At 37.7% G+C, this 15,824-nt stretch overlaps 1 protein-coding gene across 1 annotated transcript in view; it reads left to right on the top strand.

Annotated features, from left to right (window-relative positions):
- Nucleotides 1–9,435, top strand: part of UBE2U (ubiquitin conjugating enzyme E2 U) — a 73,885-nt gene extending 64,450 nt beyond the window's left edge. Inside the window, exon 11 of the mRNA XM_044674129.1 lies at nucleotides 9,221–9,435. Coding sequence (XP_044530064.1) covers nucleotides 9,221–9,435 — 215 coding nt within the window. The remainder of the gene's footprint in view (nucleotides 1–9,220) is intronic.
- The last annotated feature ends 6,389 nt before the right edge of the window (nucleotides 9,436–15,824 follow it).

The following is a 15,824-nucleotide window of genomic DNA, read 5'->3' as shown; positions in this document are numbered from 1 at the left end:
TTTGAGAATTATTGGACTACCTGAAAGCCTGGCACAAAATAAAAGCCTTAACATCATATCACAAGAAATTATCTAAGAAAACTGCTCTGATATTCTTGAACAAGAGTGCAAAATAGACATTGAAAGAATCTACAGATCACTCCCTACATTAAATTCCCAAAAGACAATTCCCAGGAATATTATAGTCAAATTCAAGAGCTTTCAGGTCAAGGAGAAAATACTGCAAGTGGCCAAAAAGAGACAATTCAGATATCATGGAGTCCCAGTCAGTACTACACAGGATTTGGCAGCCTCCACACTAACAGACCACAAGGAGTAGAATATTATATTCAGGAAGGTAAGAGAATTGGGTCTGCAACCAAGAATCACCTACCCATCAAAACTGACGATATACTTTCAGGGGAAAGTATGGCATTTAATAAAAATAGAAGATTTCCAAGCATTCTTAAAGGAAAGACCAGAACTAAATGGAAAATTTGAATTCCATGAGAAACCTAATTAGGGAGTTACACATTGACATATTGATCTATTACCTATAGAAACTCCTGTTGAGAATCATTGAAGTAGTTCATTTCCATTATCTTTATCTTGTAAATCATTACTTATCATTGTTTCTGTATGAAGCTTACCTAATCCCTTTAACCTACATCATTTACCCTATAAATTATAGACCCAACCCATTAAACTTTGTCATCTCTCTGAGAGATTGCCTGCATGATTGTTAGTCAGTACTGACTTTCCTATAAGCCCAGAATAGAAGCAGATCTCAAGAAGACGCCAACACACTTTTTCCTCCTCACCATGTGGCTGGAAAACCATACCTTCCAACATGGTGGCTAGAGTTGACTGACTTTATTACTTAAGATAGTTCTTGTTTATACCTAAAGAGCAGGTTTCCACCATGCCTGTAAAAAAAGCCAGTCTAGTGAGGTGCCCTTAAACCTGTTTTCCTTAACAAAGACAAATGATCTAGACAAATAAAAGAAAGACTCAACCCAGGTTCTGTGGTAGTCTGGGGAAGAGATTGTTTGAGATTTAAAATAAAAGTTTTTTGGGGGGAGAGAAGGGGACTAAAGAGAAAATTTCACAAAACAATCCCATTTCAATATTATTTTCCACATCCACCCCTCTGATTCATAGGAAGACATGGTCTCCAGTCTTCCAGATATGATATCTATATATTTCAGGATTGAAATGATTAATGAGGAGGTGGAAACAACTGAACAACAACAAAGTTCACTCAGGATAGATGGACTCACATGATCTAAGGCCAAAGGAACTCTGAAGGCCATTTTTTCCAGCCTCCTTATTTTGAAGATGTTTTGACTGAGTTGCAGATAGATGAAGACATACAGAGTAGTGATTGAAATTCATGTCCTGACCGTCTAATTTGATGGCTTTTTTCCTGAAAGGTTTCATAGGAATCTAGAAAGACATGAATGCCAATTACAATAATTACATAGAGAATATAACTGACATAAATAACATTACCAAGAGAACAAAGCAATCTAAAATTGCATTAATCAGCAAATATTTAACTAAATAAAGAGAATATAAACTCACTTGTAAAATTGAAGAGAAAAATATTGTAGCAAATTATGAGAAATGTTGCCTCATGAAACAGAAGGAAAACCAGCTTATAGACATTTTGGTAAGAGACCAACCGTTCATTTAAGTTTCAAACTGTAGAGAAGACAACACACAGAAAAAGAGTGAGAATCTGTATAGATTCTTTTAAAAAATGAACTTTTTTCTCATTGAGGACAGTGGGATCTTCCCAATTGGAAGTCACAATTGTGGATATGCTTATAATGAAGATGTGCTTATAGAGGAGGCAGAAATATGAGAAAAGCAACTGGATAGACCAAATGTATATAAAGGAAGTTGGTGCTGGAGGCAAAACAATTGTATGGGCACTGAGGAATTGAGTTTCAATTTATATGGGGTAGGAGAAGATACCAAAATCATGAGGAAAGGGAATAATTCTTTGATGTTATTGCTAGTGACCAAGAGGCTAATCAAGCTTAACTTGGTTAAATTTCTAAGCTCTATTTCTAATTTTCTAGCTTGATGACATTTTAAATGAAAATAATCACTACACATTTAAAGAATCTTTTATATTGATTTTAGAATGGATTATGCATAATAGCATTCATTTCACAGTAGATCACATCTTTCCTGTATCACAAAGGACTAAAAGATGTAGAGGCTGCAAGCTCTCAATATGCTTGTTTGTTGATTTAAAAAAAGTGTTTCCCCTCTAGTTTTTTAGGCTTTTTACACTGTATACCCCACCCCACATATTCTTCAAAGACTTTGACTTCCTTGCTCTGTCTTAAACAAGACACTTCATTGACTAACTCTAAGCATTTTCTCTGACTGTTTCCCATGATTGGAATGGTCTCCTTCCTCATCTCTGATTCTTGGTTTTCCTGGATTCCTTGGAGTCCCAACACAATCCTCCTACTTTCATGATCCCTCTTCATTCTAATGGCTTCCCTCTGTGGCTTATTTCTTCTTCATTCTTTAAATAGCTTGTTGTATATTTATTTGCATATTATTTCACCCATTATACTATGAACTCACTATCTTTTGCCTTTCTTTCTATACACAGCACTTACCAGACTTCCTGGCACATAGCTGATGCTTCATAAGTGTTTATTAACTTGCCATCTTAAAAAGTTAACTTCTAACAAGGTGTCTCTCATGAATATATTAAAAATTTAATCATATTTCTGAGAGATAATAGTATTGAAGATAACCTTGTTAGGTAATCCTCTGATCCTTAGCATCAGGCATAAAACAGGGAAACATATGCTTTGTGAAGGAGTTCACTATTGTCATGGAAGAGATCCATAAGCACTCCAGTTCAGGTTAAAGAAGGATGTCCTATAAATGGAGAAGTCTTCTAATTGTTCCTTTTTGATGATTACATTGTGCTGATTGCACCCAGTCTTGAAACTTCCTAATTAAGATTCATAAACATCTCAAAAAATTTGCTTCAATTATCCTTACAAGAAAAACCAAGTGGATGAGAAAAACCAAGTGGATGAGAAATGCCTATTTTCCACTCTGACATACTGTTGGATGAATGATTTTTAGAGCTCATGCAAGTGTGTCTGTGTATGTGTGCATGTGTGTGTTTATTGAAAACAAACACTGATTTATGCCCATAATTGAACATAAAGAGAAGAAAAGAGTAGTTAGATCACCTTTGGGAAATCAAAAAATCCTTTAATGACCACATATTTTGCTCTGAAACAAAGGCTCAATCTTTTAACAACAATATTTTTTCTGATGTTAGAAGGACAAGATTTATCTGATTCCAAAGTCAGAGAATAAGGTGAGGTATAATCCAAAGGAAGAACTCACAGTGAATAATAGTAATCATAGATAGCATTTATATGATAAAATAAAGTTTGCAAAGCACTATACATAAATTAGCTCATTTGATTCTCACAACAACTCTGTGAGATAGCCTCTATTCTTATTCCTGCTTAACAAGTGAGGAAATAGAGACTTAAAGAGATGCAGGGACTTGTCCAGGATCATCAAACCAGTAAGTGTCAGGATTTGAATTTACTTCTTCCTAATTCTAGACTTAAGAAGAACTTGCTCAACTTGACATGCATAACACATGCTGTGAAAGAAAGAAATATCAATAACTCACACTACACCAAGAACCTAAGGAAGATCTTGGCAATTCATCATAAATGCAAAGAAAATTAGAAGAGAATGAGTTAGACCTAACATAGTAGTGTAAAATTTTGAAAACATATTGAAGGGGCTAATGGGTAGCTCAGTGGGTTGAGAGGCAGGCCTGAAGATGAGAAGACTTGGGCTCAGATTTGGCTGTAGACACTTCCTAGATGTTATGACTCTGGATAAGTCATTTAATCCCCATTGCCTAGCCCTTACCACTCTTTAATCTTGGAACCTATACACAATTTTGGTTTAAGACAGAAGGTAAAGGTTAAAAAAAAGGGAAATACATTGAAAAGCAAGGACATCCAACTGTGAAATCCACAAAGCTTGAACCTAAGCCATCTTCCATCATATTTTTGTCTCCAGTGGTCTCATCTCTATCTGTAGATCCCTCACCTTCCACCTTAGGGCAGAAAAAGTCTCACCTCAAACCAAAGCAAACAACATCTTTTTTTGAGGTAAATTATTTTTGCATTTTAATATTTTTTTTTACATTTCAATGTGTATGTATTTAAATCTACCTGTGTTTAAATGGAATTATAGAGCTATTTGCTCTTTCTTCCCACTCCTATACACAATTTATTATTTATTTTTAAATTTTATTCTTATTATCATGCAAAACACTTCCATATTGATCTTATTGTAAGAGTACACTCATACAAAACCAAAACCCCAAAATGAAACCATCAGTTCATTGATGTGAAAGACAATAAACTTTGATCCACATCCATCTGAATCCAACAGTTCTTTCTGTGCAAGCATTCTTCATCATCAGTCTTTCAGGATTATCCCCTAGATCATTGCAAAAATGCTGAGAGTAGCCAAGTTTTCACAACTTATCATTATACATATTTTTGTTACTGTGTACAATGCTCTCCAGGTTCTGCTTATTTCACTCTGCATCAGTTCATGCAGTTCTTTCCAGCTTTTTTATGAAATCATTCTGCTTATCATTTCTTATAGCACAGTGGTATTCCATCACAAACATATAACATAATTCAGGCATTCCCCAATCGGTAGATATCCCCTCAATTTCCAATTCCTTGCCACCACAAAAAGAGCTGCTGTAAATATTTTTTTTTTTGCAAGTAGGTCCTTTCCCCTTTTTTTAAATTATCTCTTTGGAATACAGACCCAGTAATGGTATTATAGGATCAGAGAATATAAACAGTTTTGGCATAGCTCCAAGTTGCCATCCAGAATAGTTAGATCAGTTCACAACACCACCAATAATGCATTAGTGTCCCGATTTTGTCACATTCCCTCCAACATTTATCACTTTCCTTTACTGCCATACTGGCCAATCTGATAGGTGTGAAGTGGAACCTCAGCATTATTTTAATTTGCATTTCTTTAATGAAGAGGGATTTAGAGCATTTTTCATAAGATTATTGATAGTATTGATTTCTTCATCTGAAAATTGCTCATTCATATCTTTTGACCATTTGTCAATTGAAGAATGGCTTGTAGTCTTTTAAATTTGACTTAGTACTCTATAGATCTAAGAAATTAGACCTTTAGCAGAAAAATTGTTAATGGAACACTATCTCTTTAAAAAGTTTACATTTTTAAAAGTGTGTATATTTGGATAGCATATTAAATAAGTGTTTCTATTTATTAACAACATTGTTATTCAATCATTATCCAAAGATATTTTATGTCCAACTAAGTAAAAAAGAGAAATTTGGTAATTTAGTCATCTGTATGGTGCAAAAGTCTATGTATATGACATTTTTTCCAGTAGATAAGTCCTAGGGAGTTGCATGAGACCCATAGAGCTAAGGTCAGTGGTGAGAATTGAACTCAGTCATTGTTTTACTCCACACTCAACTGTCATCCTACTTCATCAAGATGTATTTATATGGGACAGTTCAAACTCTTTCAGGGAAGAGATAATTTCCCTTTATCTTTGAATTCTAAGAGCCAAGAAAGCTTAGTGAGGGGTAACTAAGTGGCTCAGAGGATGAAGTGTCAGGCTGGAGACAGGAGGTCCTGGGTTTAAATTTGGCCTCAGGTACTTCCTAACTGTGAGAACCTGGGCAAGTCACTTAACCCCAATTGCCTTCTGCCTTAGATCCAATACTTGGTATCAGTTCTAAGAGAGAAGATAAGGTGTTTGTTGTTGTTGTTTTTTAAGGAATGAAAGCTTAATGAGAGATCTAGCTGAGCCAAGATATTACAAGGTTATTTGAAGATGAAACTAGGAAGACAACAAACCTAAGAAAAGATGGGAAAGATCTGCACATGTTTAACTAATATACATATATGTATATACATTTTCTGAGAATAACATGCAGCTACATTGAGAGAGTACATAATGAGGTATTAATAGAAAATAAGAAGCCTTTCACAAACAATGTTCAATAGCAGGTTACATTTTTACTATTGTGTACTTGACTAAAAGATGTAGAAAATGCAAAATTCTATTGTGCATATTATTTAACTAAAAAGAATCATTTTGATTCATCAAAGCAAAATTGTACCTTAAAGACTAATCCAACAAGTTGTCTTTCCTTTTTAAAAATCATAAAATACTTCTTGAGATACGACAACAGAAATAACCTTGTTCAAGGACTTTTTGAAAACTACCATTATGTAAAGCATCAAGCGGAACTGTATGCTTATTTTTTAATCATGTTTTTCACTCCTCTCCTGGAGGAGGTCCATTGAAGAGTCCAAGCTGAAGAGGAGTTCCTAATAGATAGTAAGATGTTTCCCAATGCTCCTGTTTTGTATGGCATTGTGCTGGTTATATCATGTCCCAGGAAACTTTCAGAGCCTCCTGGATGAGATCTTTAGCTTTCCCAAGAATTCAATCTAGCCACCAACTCAGGAAAAAGCAAATGAATGAAAAATGCCTATAATTCAAATTATGAAAGACAGTTAGATGGCCCCATAGAATACATCCACCTCTGTGTGTATGCATATGTGTATGTGCATGTGTACATATATGTGTGTATATGCATATATGACATATATCATGAATATGTGATTAAATAAGAATATGGACTAGTCACAGGGTGAGAATGAGAAATAAATATTGGAAATCCCATTTGCTACATTGATACTTTTGAAATGTCAAAAGAAATTAAAGAAGGGTCCCCCAATTTTGGGTGAATCCCTTGTGAGGAGCTTATGGGAGATTTTGAACAAGAGTCCTACAGCATGGCGAAGCAAGGCTAGATTGTAATCTACATCACTGGAGGGCACCTCCACATTGAGGAGATTACAGATTAAGTATCTGAGTGTTTGGGGCTTTGTGCGGAGTAGGATACATAATCACTATTGAATTTCAGTGAATGGAATATCACATATTAATGTGTTGCTGATTCTGCTATTTCAGTGTGTGATATATAGATATAGTTGGGTGAGAAATAGCAAATTTATGGTGGTGGTGAAATCTAGGAATACTTCTTAATTTCTCCTATTCACATCAGAAATTTTACCTGTATAACAGTGTATAGATTTCTATACTGGAATACCACAATCTCAGAATTATAATGATAACTAACCTAAAGATTTAATCACACCAAATCTTATCAACTCTGTTTCAGGAGGTGGGCAGTTCATTTCATCATGAGTCCTCTGAAAGTATATCTAGTTATTGTGTTCACTGAGTGTTTCAAGTCTTTGAAAGTTGTTTGACTTCATAATGTTCTTCTTATGGAATAAATTGTTCTCCGGGTACTGCTTATTTCACTCTCAGTTCATAAAAATCTTCTCAGATTCCTCTGAAACTGATCCTTTTATTATTTATTTTTTCAGTACAAGAATATTCCATTAATGTCATTGTCTTCAATTAATGGGTACCTCTTTAATTTCAGTTCTTTAGTGCCACTAAAAGGCTGCTATAAATATTTTTGAATGCTAGTCCTTTTCCTGATTTCATTTCTTATTGACAACTGAATAATATATTCCATAATCCTGAGCCTAATCACCAATGAAAAAAGAGGACTCATCAACAAAACAGATGTATTGGAGGCATCTCTTAATCTGAAAAGGAAGAGAGGTAGATAAATTATACAATTGGCAACCACCCCAAACAATATAAACATTTGAAAAGTAAACAAGTATATGATTCAATTATGTCATGTTTTAAAATTATTGGTTTTTCAAGAGACTGATGTATAATATAAAAGAAACTATAATACTAATTGCTATATGTCATGTTTATTTTGTTTTTATCATACAATTGTTGAATGTGAGCTTGCAATGGTAAGTAAAATGCATTTGAAAGAACCCAGTATTCAAGGGACCAGGTGTTAGGTTGCAGCTTTGCCACTTACTACATGTATGGGCAAGTTCATTTAACATCTCTGAATCTGTTTTCTCATTTTAAAATTAGATCTTTATCTTCCACCTCTCAGTCTAAAGCTGTGATCCCATGAAGCATTCTTAATATGTCTATTTAGGGTATGGGACAGACTTATGATTTCATCAGTGTAGGGAACTTCTGGTATGGAAACTCCTTCCACTGATGCAGATCGCCTATAAGTATTATCGTAGAGAATTACCTGGAAACTTGTCCATAGTCACACAACTGGTATGTGTCAGAAGTAGGACTCAAATTCAAAGATCCTGACTCCACGGTCACTGCAATGTTGTTACTTAATTATTATTAAACTTACTGATTATTAATCAAATATTTCCTAGTGATTCATTTCTGAGATTTAACTATTTCATCAAACTACAGAGGGACAAAATATTGAAGAATATGCAATTAAAACTCTTTTCAAGACCAGTAGTTTAATTACAGAGTAAATATGAGTAATTATGTCAGGAGAAAAATCCAAGAATTAGCCCAACTCTTATCAGATTATAGCTGCTGTTGTGAAATGATTTGAAAAAACTTAAAGGATAATAGTACTACAAAGGAAAGCAATAATGAAAGTCATAACAGCTTGTCAATGTGTTGAATAATCTTGACTTTAGAGGATCAAGGATGAAACACATACTTCCCTTGTTTTTAGTAGAGAGGTTGTAGATGTTAAGAGCTGAATGAGCCACTCTGATGGAAGGGTTTGTTTAGCTTAACTATGATCCTTTGTTACAAGGGCGGGCTCTATTTGCATCTCTTCTGTATTGGAGTTGGGAAATGACAAAAATATTTAAGAAAACAAAAAAATATTTATTCAAAAATGAAGGTTTAAGAAACACGAAGCTTTAAAAAATAGGAAGTTCTGCCCCCCAAATGTTACTAGAGTCCACTCAGATTGTCAAGAGGTATTCTTGAAATAACACAGTGTAATCAGTAGAGTACTGGACTCAAGGGATCTGTGTTCCAATCTTTACTTTGGTTATTACTAGCTTTTTGACTCTGTGCATAGCTCTTAACTTCTCTGAATCTTGGTTCTCACATCTGCAAAATGGTGACAACTCTTCTTGCATTGTCCATCTCACAGAGTTTTGTCATGAAGCATCTTTGGAAAAATGCATATTACTATCCCAAAATGCCAAAGGAGTTCTTGTTCTGACACCTCAATTCTATTTTAATTTTTCTTATTTTTAACCACAGATACAAATATTTTGGGTTCAGAGGATGAAGATGAATGGGTCACTAAGAGGCCGAAAGGCAAAAAGAAGGGTAAGAAGAAGGTTAAAAGTAAGAAGAATAAGTATAAGAATAAAAGCCCTCAAGAAAGTGATGATACAGAGGAGGCTTGGGAAAAAGAAGTGGAGAACCTGGTAGCCTGGACCAACAAACTCAGCACGACTGCATTAGAAGATTGAGCTCACACACAAGACAAAAAAAGGACTCTCTTCTGCCTTCCCTAGGCTCAGGGTATTTTGTGGAGCTGGTTTCTTCAAGGTTCTGGTCCTTCAGAAACTCTCTTCTCATCCTGATAAGCAGTCAAGTTAAAATATAGTTTGAACTCATTGGAGACACAACAGAACTGCCTGACTAGGGATTGCTTCTTTGGTACTACCAATCATTGAGAGATCGAGTGGTCCCTGGTGCTGTTTTTTGTCCAGGGCAAGCTGTGCAAAGTTCAGCCTTATTTAATGGGGGTAGGAGGGTCAATAAAGAGATCCACAATCACTGTGCCATTGGAAAGAGATGGAGAACCCTATGGGTGGACATCCGAGGGAAATGGGGCTTGATACAAGGTGGGCAACGGGAAGAGCAAATTAATTGTTAAATCCTGCTAACTAGATTCTAAGGTCTGTTGTTTCTGTGCTTGTAAATTGTATTTCAGGGGTGGGGAACTAGTGATAGTACCAAAGTTTGATGCCTTGGGCCAACATGAGAACATGGGGCATCTGAGAAGAAAGATTGTAGAAGGCAGAAAAGGGAGACAGAAAGGGAAGTGGAAGGGTGCCCCAAACCAACTATGTCTTCTTAAAAATTCACTTAAGTTCCATCCTCATGGAAAGGAGGAAAAAGTACTCTTCTTCCTCCTTTCTAAACAACATGCATCCTTTCTATTTCTAGGATCCAGAAATAAGGTTACTTACTATATGAAAACTATAACTGTAGTTCTGCTAATGGGAACCTAGCCCATTTAAGTATCACTTCTACTGGAAGACGGGTTTCAAATGTCAAATGACCAGTTTTCAAACTATTTTGGGTGGCACAGTCATATTAGTTGGTAAATCATTTCTTCTCAATTCATTCATTTCAATTCAAATGAAATATAACAAATTCCTATAAATCATATGATTAGAAAAGTAAAGTAGTTTTAATGTAGAGCAATTATCTTATCCTCTATGCCATATTTCCAAATATGAGCCTATGATCTAATAATTTAAACTTATGCCAATATTTCTGGTCTAGACAATATACGTATAGCTTTATGTCAAGAAGGACATAATGACATCACTGAGTGCATCAAAAGTGCAGTCTAATTACAGGAGGGGAGTTTAGTGGATTTAGCAGAGTCCTAGGAAGAAGGCATTTTATTGTCTCTGATGATATCTGATAATGCACTTTTTGTATTTATGGTCCTTCTCCCTTTCTACTGAGAGAAGGTGTCTGTTCCAGTATCTATCTTCTGGAGTGTTCGATATTGGAAGTTGTCTTTAATCTTATTACAATTCCTTTTCATTTACCTTACTGGTGTTTTTGTATATATTGTCTCCTGGTTCTATTCTACCCTTTATCACTTCAACCTAATATTTCTATGTTTCTCTTCTTTCCCTTCTTCCCTCTCTCTTTCCTTCATTCCTCCTTTCCTTCCTTTCATCTTCCTTCCTTCTCCCTATCATATAGGAAATATAGTGAATTTGCAGAACGGAAAACTACTAACGGAGATCATTTTTTGTAGTTGAGACTCTTAGAGTTGCATGGTGGCAATCACTTGCCTAGGGTCTTAGAGTATCAGAGTTGAGACTTGAATCCATATCTCGCTAACTCTGACCATTATTCTACCAGACCATCTCACTTAGTTCATCACTCAGAACAATAAAGTCACTCTCTAATGCATAGGCTGTAATTTGGTCTGTCCCTTTCCCAATCAAACAATATTCACTTTGTTTCTGATTTGTTGCTATCATGAAATTGATGGAAAAATTTGGGTAGCCTTGGGGTCTTCTGTCCTTAAATCCTTGGGGAGACATAGCAAGCAAGAAGCTCTCTGGATCAAGGGTATAAAGAGTTTAGTAAAAAAAAAAAAGGATTTGAGATCTGTTTTCTTCACTAATCAAGACTACTGGTAAAATGAAAGTGTATTGAGCCCCCTTTCAAGTAATTGGTAAGTGGAATGAAACAGCCAGGTTGGAGGGTAAGCCCAGGTGTAAACAAGATACCACTTGCATTTGTCTTTCATTTAATCATTTCTTCTTGGACTGGCTGAATGACCTACTCTTCAGGAAATTGAGATGGGCGAGGGAATTCAGATTTCTAACTCCTGCTTATACTAGTAAGTAACCCCACAACAGAGCAGGCCAGAGCAACCAATATTGAGATTCAAGCTGGAAGAGACAGACTTCAGGAGTAAACTTTAGTAGAAATCATGGAATTTTATAGATTGAAGGCAACAAATACCAAGCTGTGGCTTTGTCAAAGTCCAGCCCTTCAGAAATGGCATTTGAACTAAGGTTCTTTACTACAGCATCAGGCCCTTTTCTCTGTACCTTCTGTTTCCCACTAATTCAATCCAATAAACGTAAAGCACCTACAGATATTCCAAGTAGTGTGCTAGGCACTCAGAGTATGATGAATGAAAAAAAATCCCCTACCAACATGCAAAAAGATACAAGAAAGCAGGGGGAAGAAGGGATGGACACCAGGAAGTACCTAGCCTGGTGCCATCTTTTTCTTGGGAGTGGAAAAAGGCACAGTAGCAACCACAGAGTTGTGTGAACTGCAAATCCATTCTCTGCCGTGGTCCTCTACTCTCCAGCCCTCCAATCAAAAGGGATAAGAGAATGAAGGAAATGTAAGTACAGGTAAGCTTGATTCCTAGTTTCCAATCTCAAAGTCAGGTGGGGCAAAATCTAGGTAATCTAACAAACTTGGTCAAGCACAGTCATATTGAATTCTACTAGCAGTTTTCTGTACCTGTGGCATTTTGTGGTTTGTCAATGGGAAAGATCATTCCTTGGATCATAGGTTTAGAGCTAGAGATCAGGAAATCCAACTCCTGAATCTTACATCTACAGAAAATCATGCCAAAAGAGACTGATTTCTTCAAGATCAGTCCCAGAGCTCCATAGCATTGTTCAGAAATTTAACAGGGAATTTGGGATCTGAGAATGTGGAGGTTCTCTTTGCTACCTGTATGAAAGCCACTTCTCTGGACCTCAGTTTCCCTACATTAAAACAAGATTGAACTCAATTCTTTTTAAGATTCCTTCTACATCTAAATCTAAACAATCCCCCAGCTTATCTATATCCACTTTGAGGATTGTTTTGTTTAGAGAAAATAACTCCAGTTTGTGGGGTTTCCCCCCCCCAAACCCCAAGTGGAAAATAGCTGTTTAGTAATTATGTACCTATGTATGTGAGCCGATAGAACCAAAGTAATCCTGTTATGGTTCCAGAATGGATCTCAACTACTCTGATCTTCTAGACTCTCCTTTCTGGGTTTTCATAACTCTGCACTCTTCTGGTTCACTTTCATATGTCTGACCATTTCTTCTCCATTTCCTTTGCTCCATTATTATTAATGTCCCACTCTCTTTGTATGGGCTCTTTCTCAGGTCTTTTCTCCTCCCCTCCCCTCTGCTCCCTTCCCCTTTCTTCATCTCATTAACTCATTTACCATCTCTCTCATCTATATATTTAGTCTACACATCTCTCTTGACCTTCAATAATGCCAGATTGCGCTCTTTCAGAGCATTTCTCACCTGAGTATCTCATGAATAAAGAACCCAATATGTCCCAAACAGAAGTCATCTTATCCCCACCCATACTCAAAGACCTGAACCCAAACCAATCCTTGATCCTTATTTCTCTATTTCTGCCAAGGACACCACCATCCTTCTAATCACTTAGGTTTGCAGACTTGAACCCATCCTAGACTTTTCCCTCCCCACATCTAACCAATCAGAACATTCTTTTGGCTCTAGACATTTTTTGTGTGATTTGAAAAATTTTAATTTAGAATATTTTCCCATGGTTACATGATTCATGTTCTTTCCCTCCCCTCCTCCCACCCCCTCCTGTAGCCAACAAGCAATTACACTGGGTTTTACATGTGTCATTAATCAAGACCTATTTCCAAGTTATTAATATGTGTACTAGGGTGATCCGTTAGAGTCTACATCCCCAATCATGTCCTCATCAACCCATGTGTTCAAGCAGTTGTTTTTCTTCTGTGTTTCTGCTCCCACAATTCTTTCTCTGCATGTGGATACATTCTTTCTCATAAGTTCCTCAGAGTTGTCCTGGATCATTGCATTGCTGCTAGGAGAGAAGCCCATTACGTTCTATTGTGCTACAATGTATCCATCTCTGTGTACAATGTTCTCCTGGTTCTGCTCCTTTCACTCTGCATCAGTTCCTGGAGCTCTTTCCAGTTCACATGGAATTTCTCCAGTTCATTATTCCTTTGAGCATAATATTCCATCATCATAGATCACAATTTGTTCAGCCATTCCCCAATCAAGGGACACCCCTTCATTTTCCAATTTTTTTGCCACCACAAAGAGTGAGGCTATAAACATTTTTGTACAAGTCTTTTTCCTTATTATCTCTTTGGGGTATAAACCCAGCAGTGGTATGGCTGGATGAAAGGGCAGACAGTCTTTTAAAGCCCTTTTGGGTATAGTTCCAAATGGCCTTCCAGAATGGTTGGATCATTTCACAACTCCACCAGCAATGCATTAATGTCCCAATTTTGCCACATCCCCTCCAACATTTCTTGCATCTGTTATTTTGTTTTTTACTCACTCAGCCACTTCTGATAGTTCAAGATTTTGTTGCCTCTGTGCTGTGGTGATAGCTTCCTAATTGCTCTCTCTCTGCTCCCATCTTCCTAGTCTCTGATCTATCCTCTGACACATCAATATCCATAACTGACAAATCAGGAATCCTGAGGCACGGGCCACTCCCCTGCCCAAGAAGCTTCAGAGGCTTCCTATTGCCTCTATTTTCTGGGGGCACTTAAAACCTTGCACAAACACTGGTACAACCTATACCAAATTATTTCCTCAGGGATGGGGGCAGAAATCTGGACCCTGAAATGTCAAAAAACAACTGTCAAAATTTGTTTCTTTACATCACTGAAGTAAATTAATAAAGCCTTTCATAGTTTCACCTCAGTCTAACTTTTCTGTGTGATCCCACACCCTGGCCCTTCATAGACTCTGGATTCTGTCCCAACTGGCCTCAGGGCTGTTCTCTCTGCATGCCTCCCTCCCTCTCTTCTTGCAGACTTTCATCTCTCTCCCTCTTCAACCTTATAGAGCTCCCTGCATCTATAAAACTGATCTAGGACCATCTGCCTCATCATCAGGCTAAAAGGAGACGACGGGATTAACAAAGAATCCTTTCCGCACGGCCATCAGGGGAGCAGATATGGGTCTGATGGGCAGAGAGCGCTTCCTCACTAGGGTTTTCCGGGCCCATGAAGTCACAGGTCTAGTCCCAGATTTTCAAAGACAGAACAAATGAAGTAAAAAAAAAAAAAAAAAAAAAAAAAAAAAAAAAAAAAAAATCTCTTTCGACGGCAGTGGGCGCTAGATGGCGCTCGGGCGTTAGGCAACCCCTTTCCCGGAGTAGCGGCGTTTTCCTTAAAGGCCCCCCAGCCATCCTTGGTCCTCCGTGGCTCTGCCGCTTTTTAGATCGGCCTGGGCATTTTTCCTCGGCCAGAAAGATGTTTATTCTGAACTAGCAAAGGTTTACTCACAAGGGCAAGGCCAACAGTTTACTAGTCATGCCCGCTGGCAAATATCCAAGGCTCGGGGAAAGCTCCAGAGGTCACCTAGTCCGTACCACCGCCTCCAGGCAGGACCACACAGGCACCAGCCGGGAGTCCGGGAGATTCTAGCCTTTTTTTTTTTTTTTTTTTTTTTTTTTCCCCCAAGACTTCCAGACATCCGTGTAAATACCGAGAGAGCAGCCTGTAATTTAGAACAGCGATTGCTCTGCCCATTTGGGGAGCTAAAGCCACCTCCCTTCCTTCCCTGTGAGGAGGGGGGTGGCAGGAAAGAGAGACTCCCCAAGCTTCTCTCCCCTGTAAACAACCTCTTAATCCCCAACTCTGTGTTAGTATTCCAAGAGAGTAGAGCCCAGAAACACAAAGAGGGCGGCCCAATGGACCCTCCCCTCCCTATTACGGATGGGTTCATTTCACATCTAGAAAATGGTAGAGGAGAAATAAACACGTTATTCTTCAAGGCTTCGCTCACCTTCCCCCCTCACCCCAGCTCGCTAGCTCTCTTTAATGAGTGGCCTTTCCCTCCTTCAGATATAGGCACCCCGCTCCCCTTAGTGGATTATCTTTTGGCCCCTTCCCCTCTTAGAATGCAGGCTCTTGAAGGGGAGGGACTCTCCAGCTCGCCTGGTGCACAGTCAAATCTTAATAAAAGCTGTCTCTGTCCCTGTCTCTGTCCCTGTCCCTGTCTCTCTCTCTCTGTCCCTGTCTCTCTCTCTCTCTCTCTCCCTCTCTCTCTCTGTCCCTGTCTCTCTCTCTGTGTCTCTCTATATCTCTTTCTGTCTCTGTCTCTGTCTCTCT

The sequence above is a fragment of the Gracilinanus agilis genome, chromosome 4, assembly GCF_016433145.1.
Source record: "Gracilinanus agilis isolate LMUSP501 chromosome 4, AgileGrace, whole genome shotgun sequence".
NCBI lineage: Eukaryota > Metazoa > Chordata > Mammalia > Didelphimorphia > Didelphidae > Gracilinanus > Gracilinanus agilis.
Note: the sequence above shows the minus strand (reverse complement) of the source record. Positions and strands in the feature narration are given on the sequence as shown.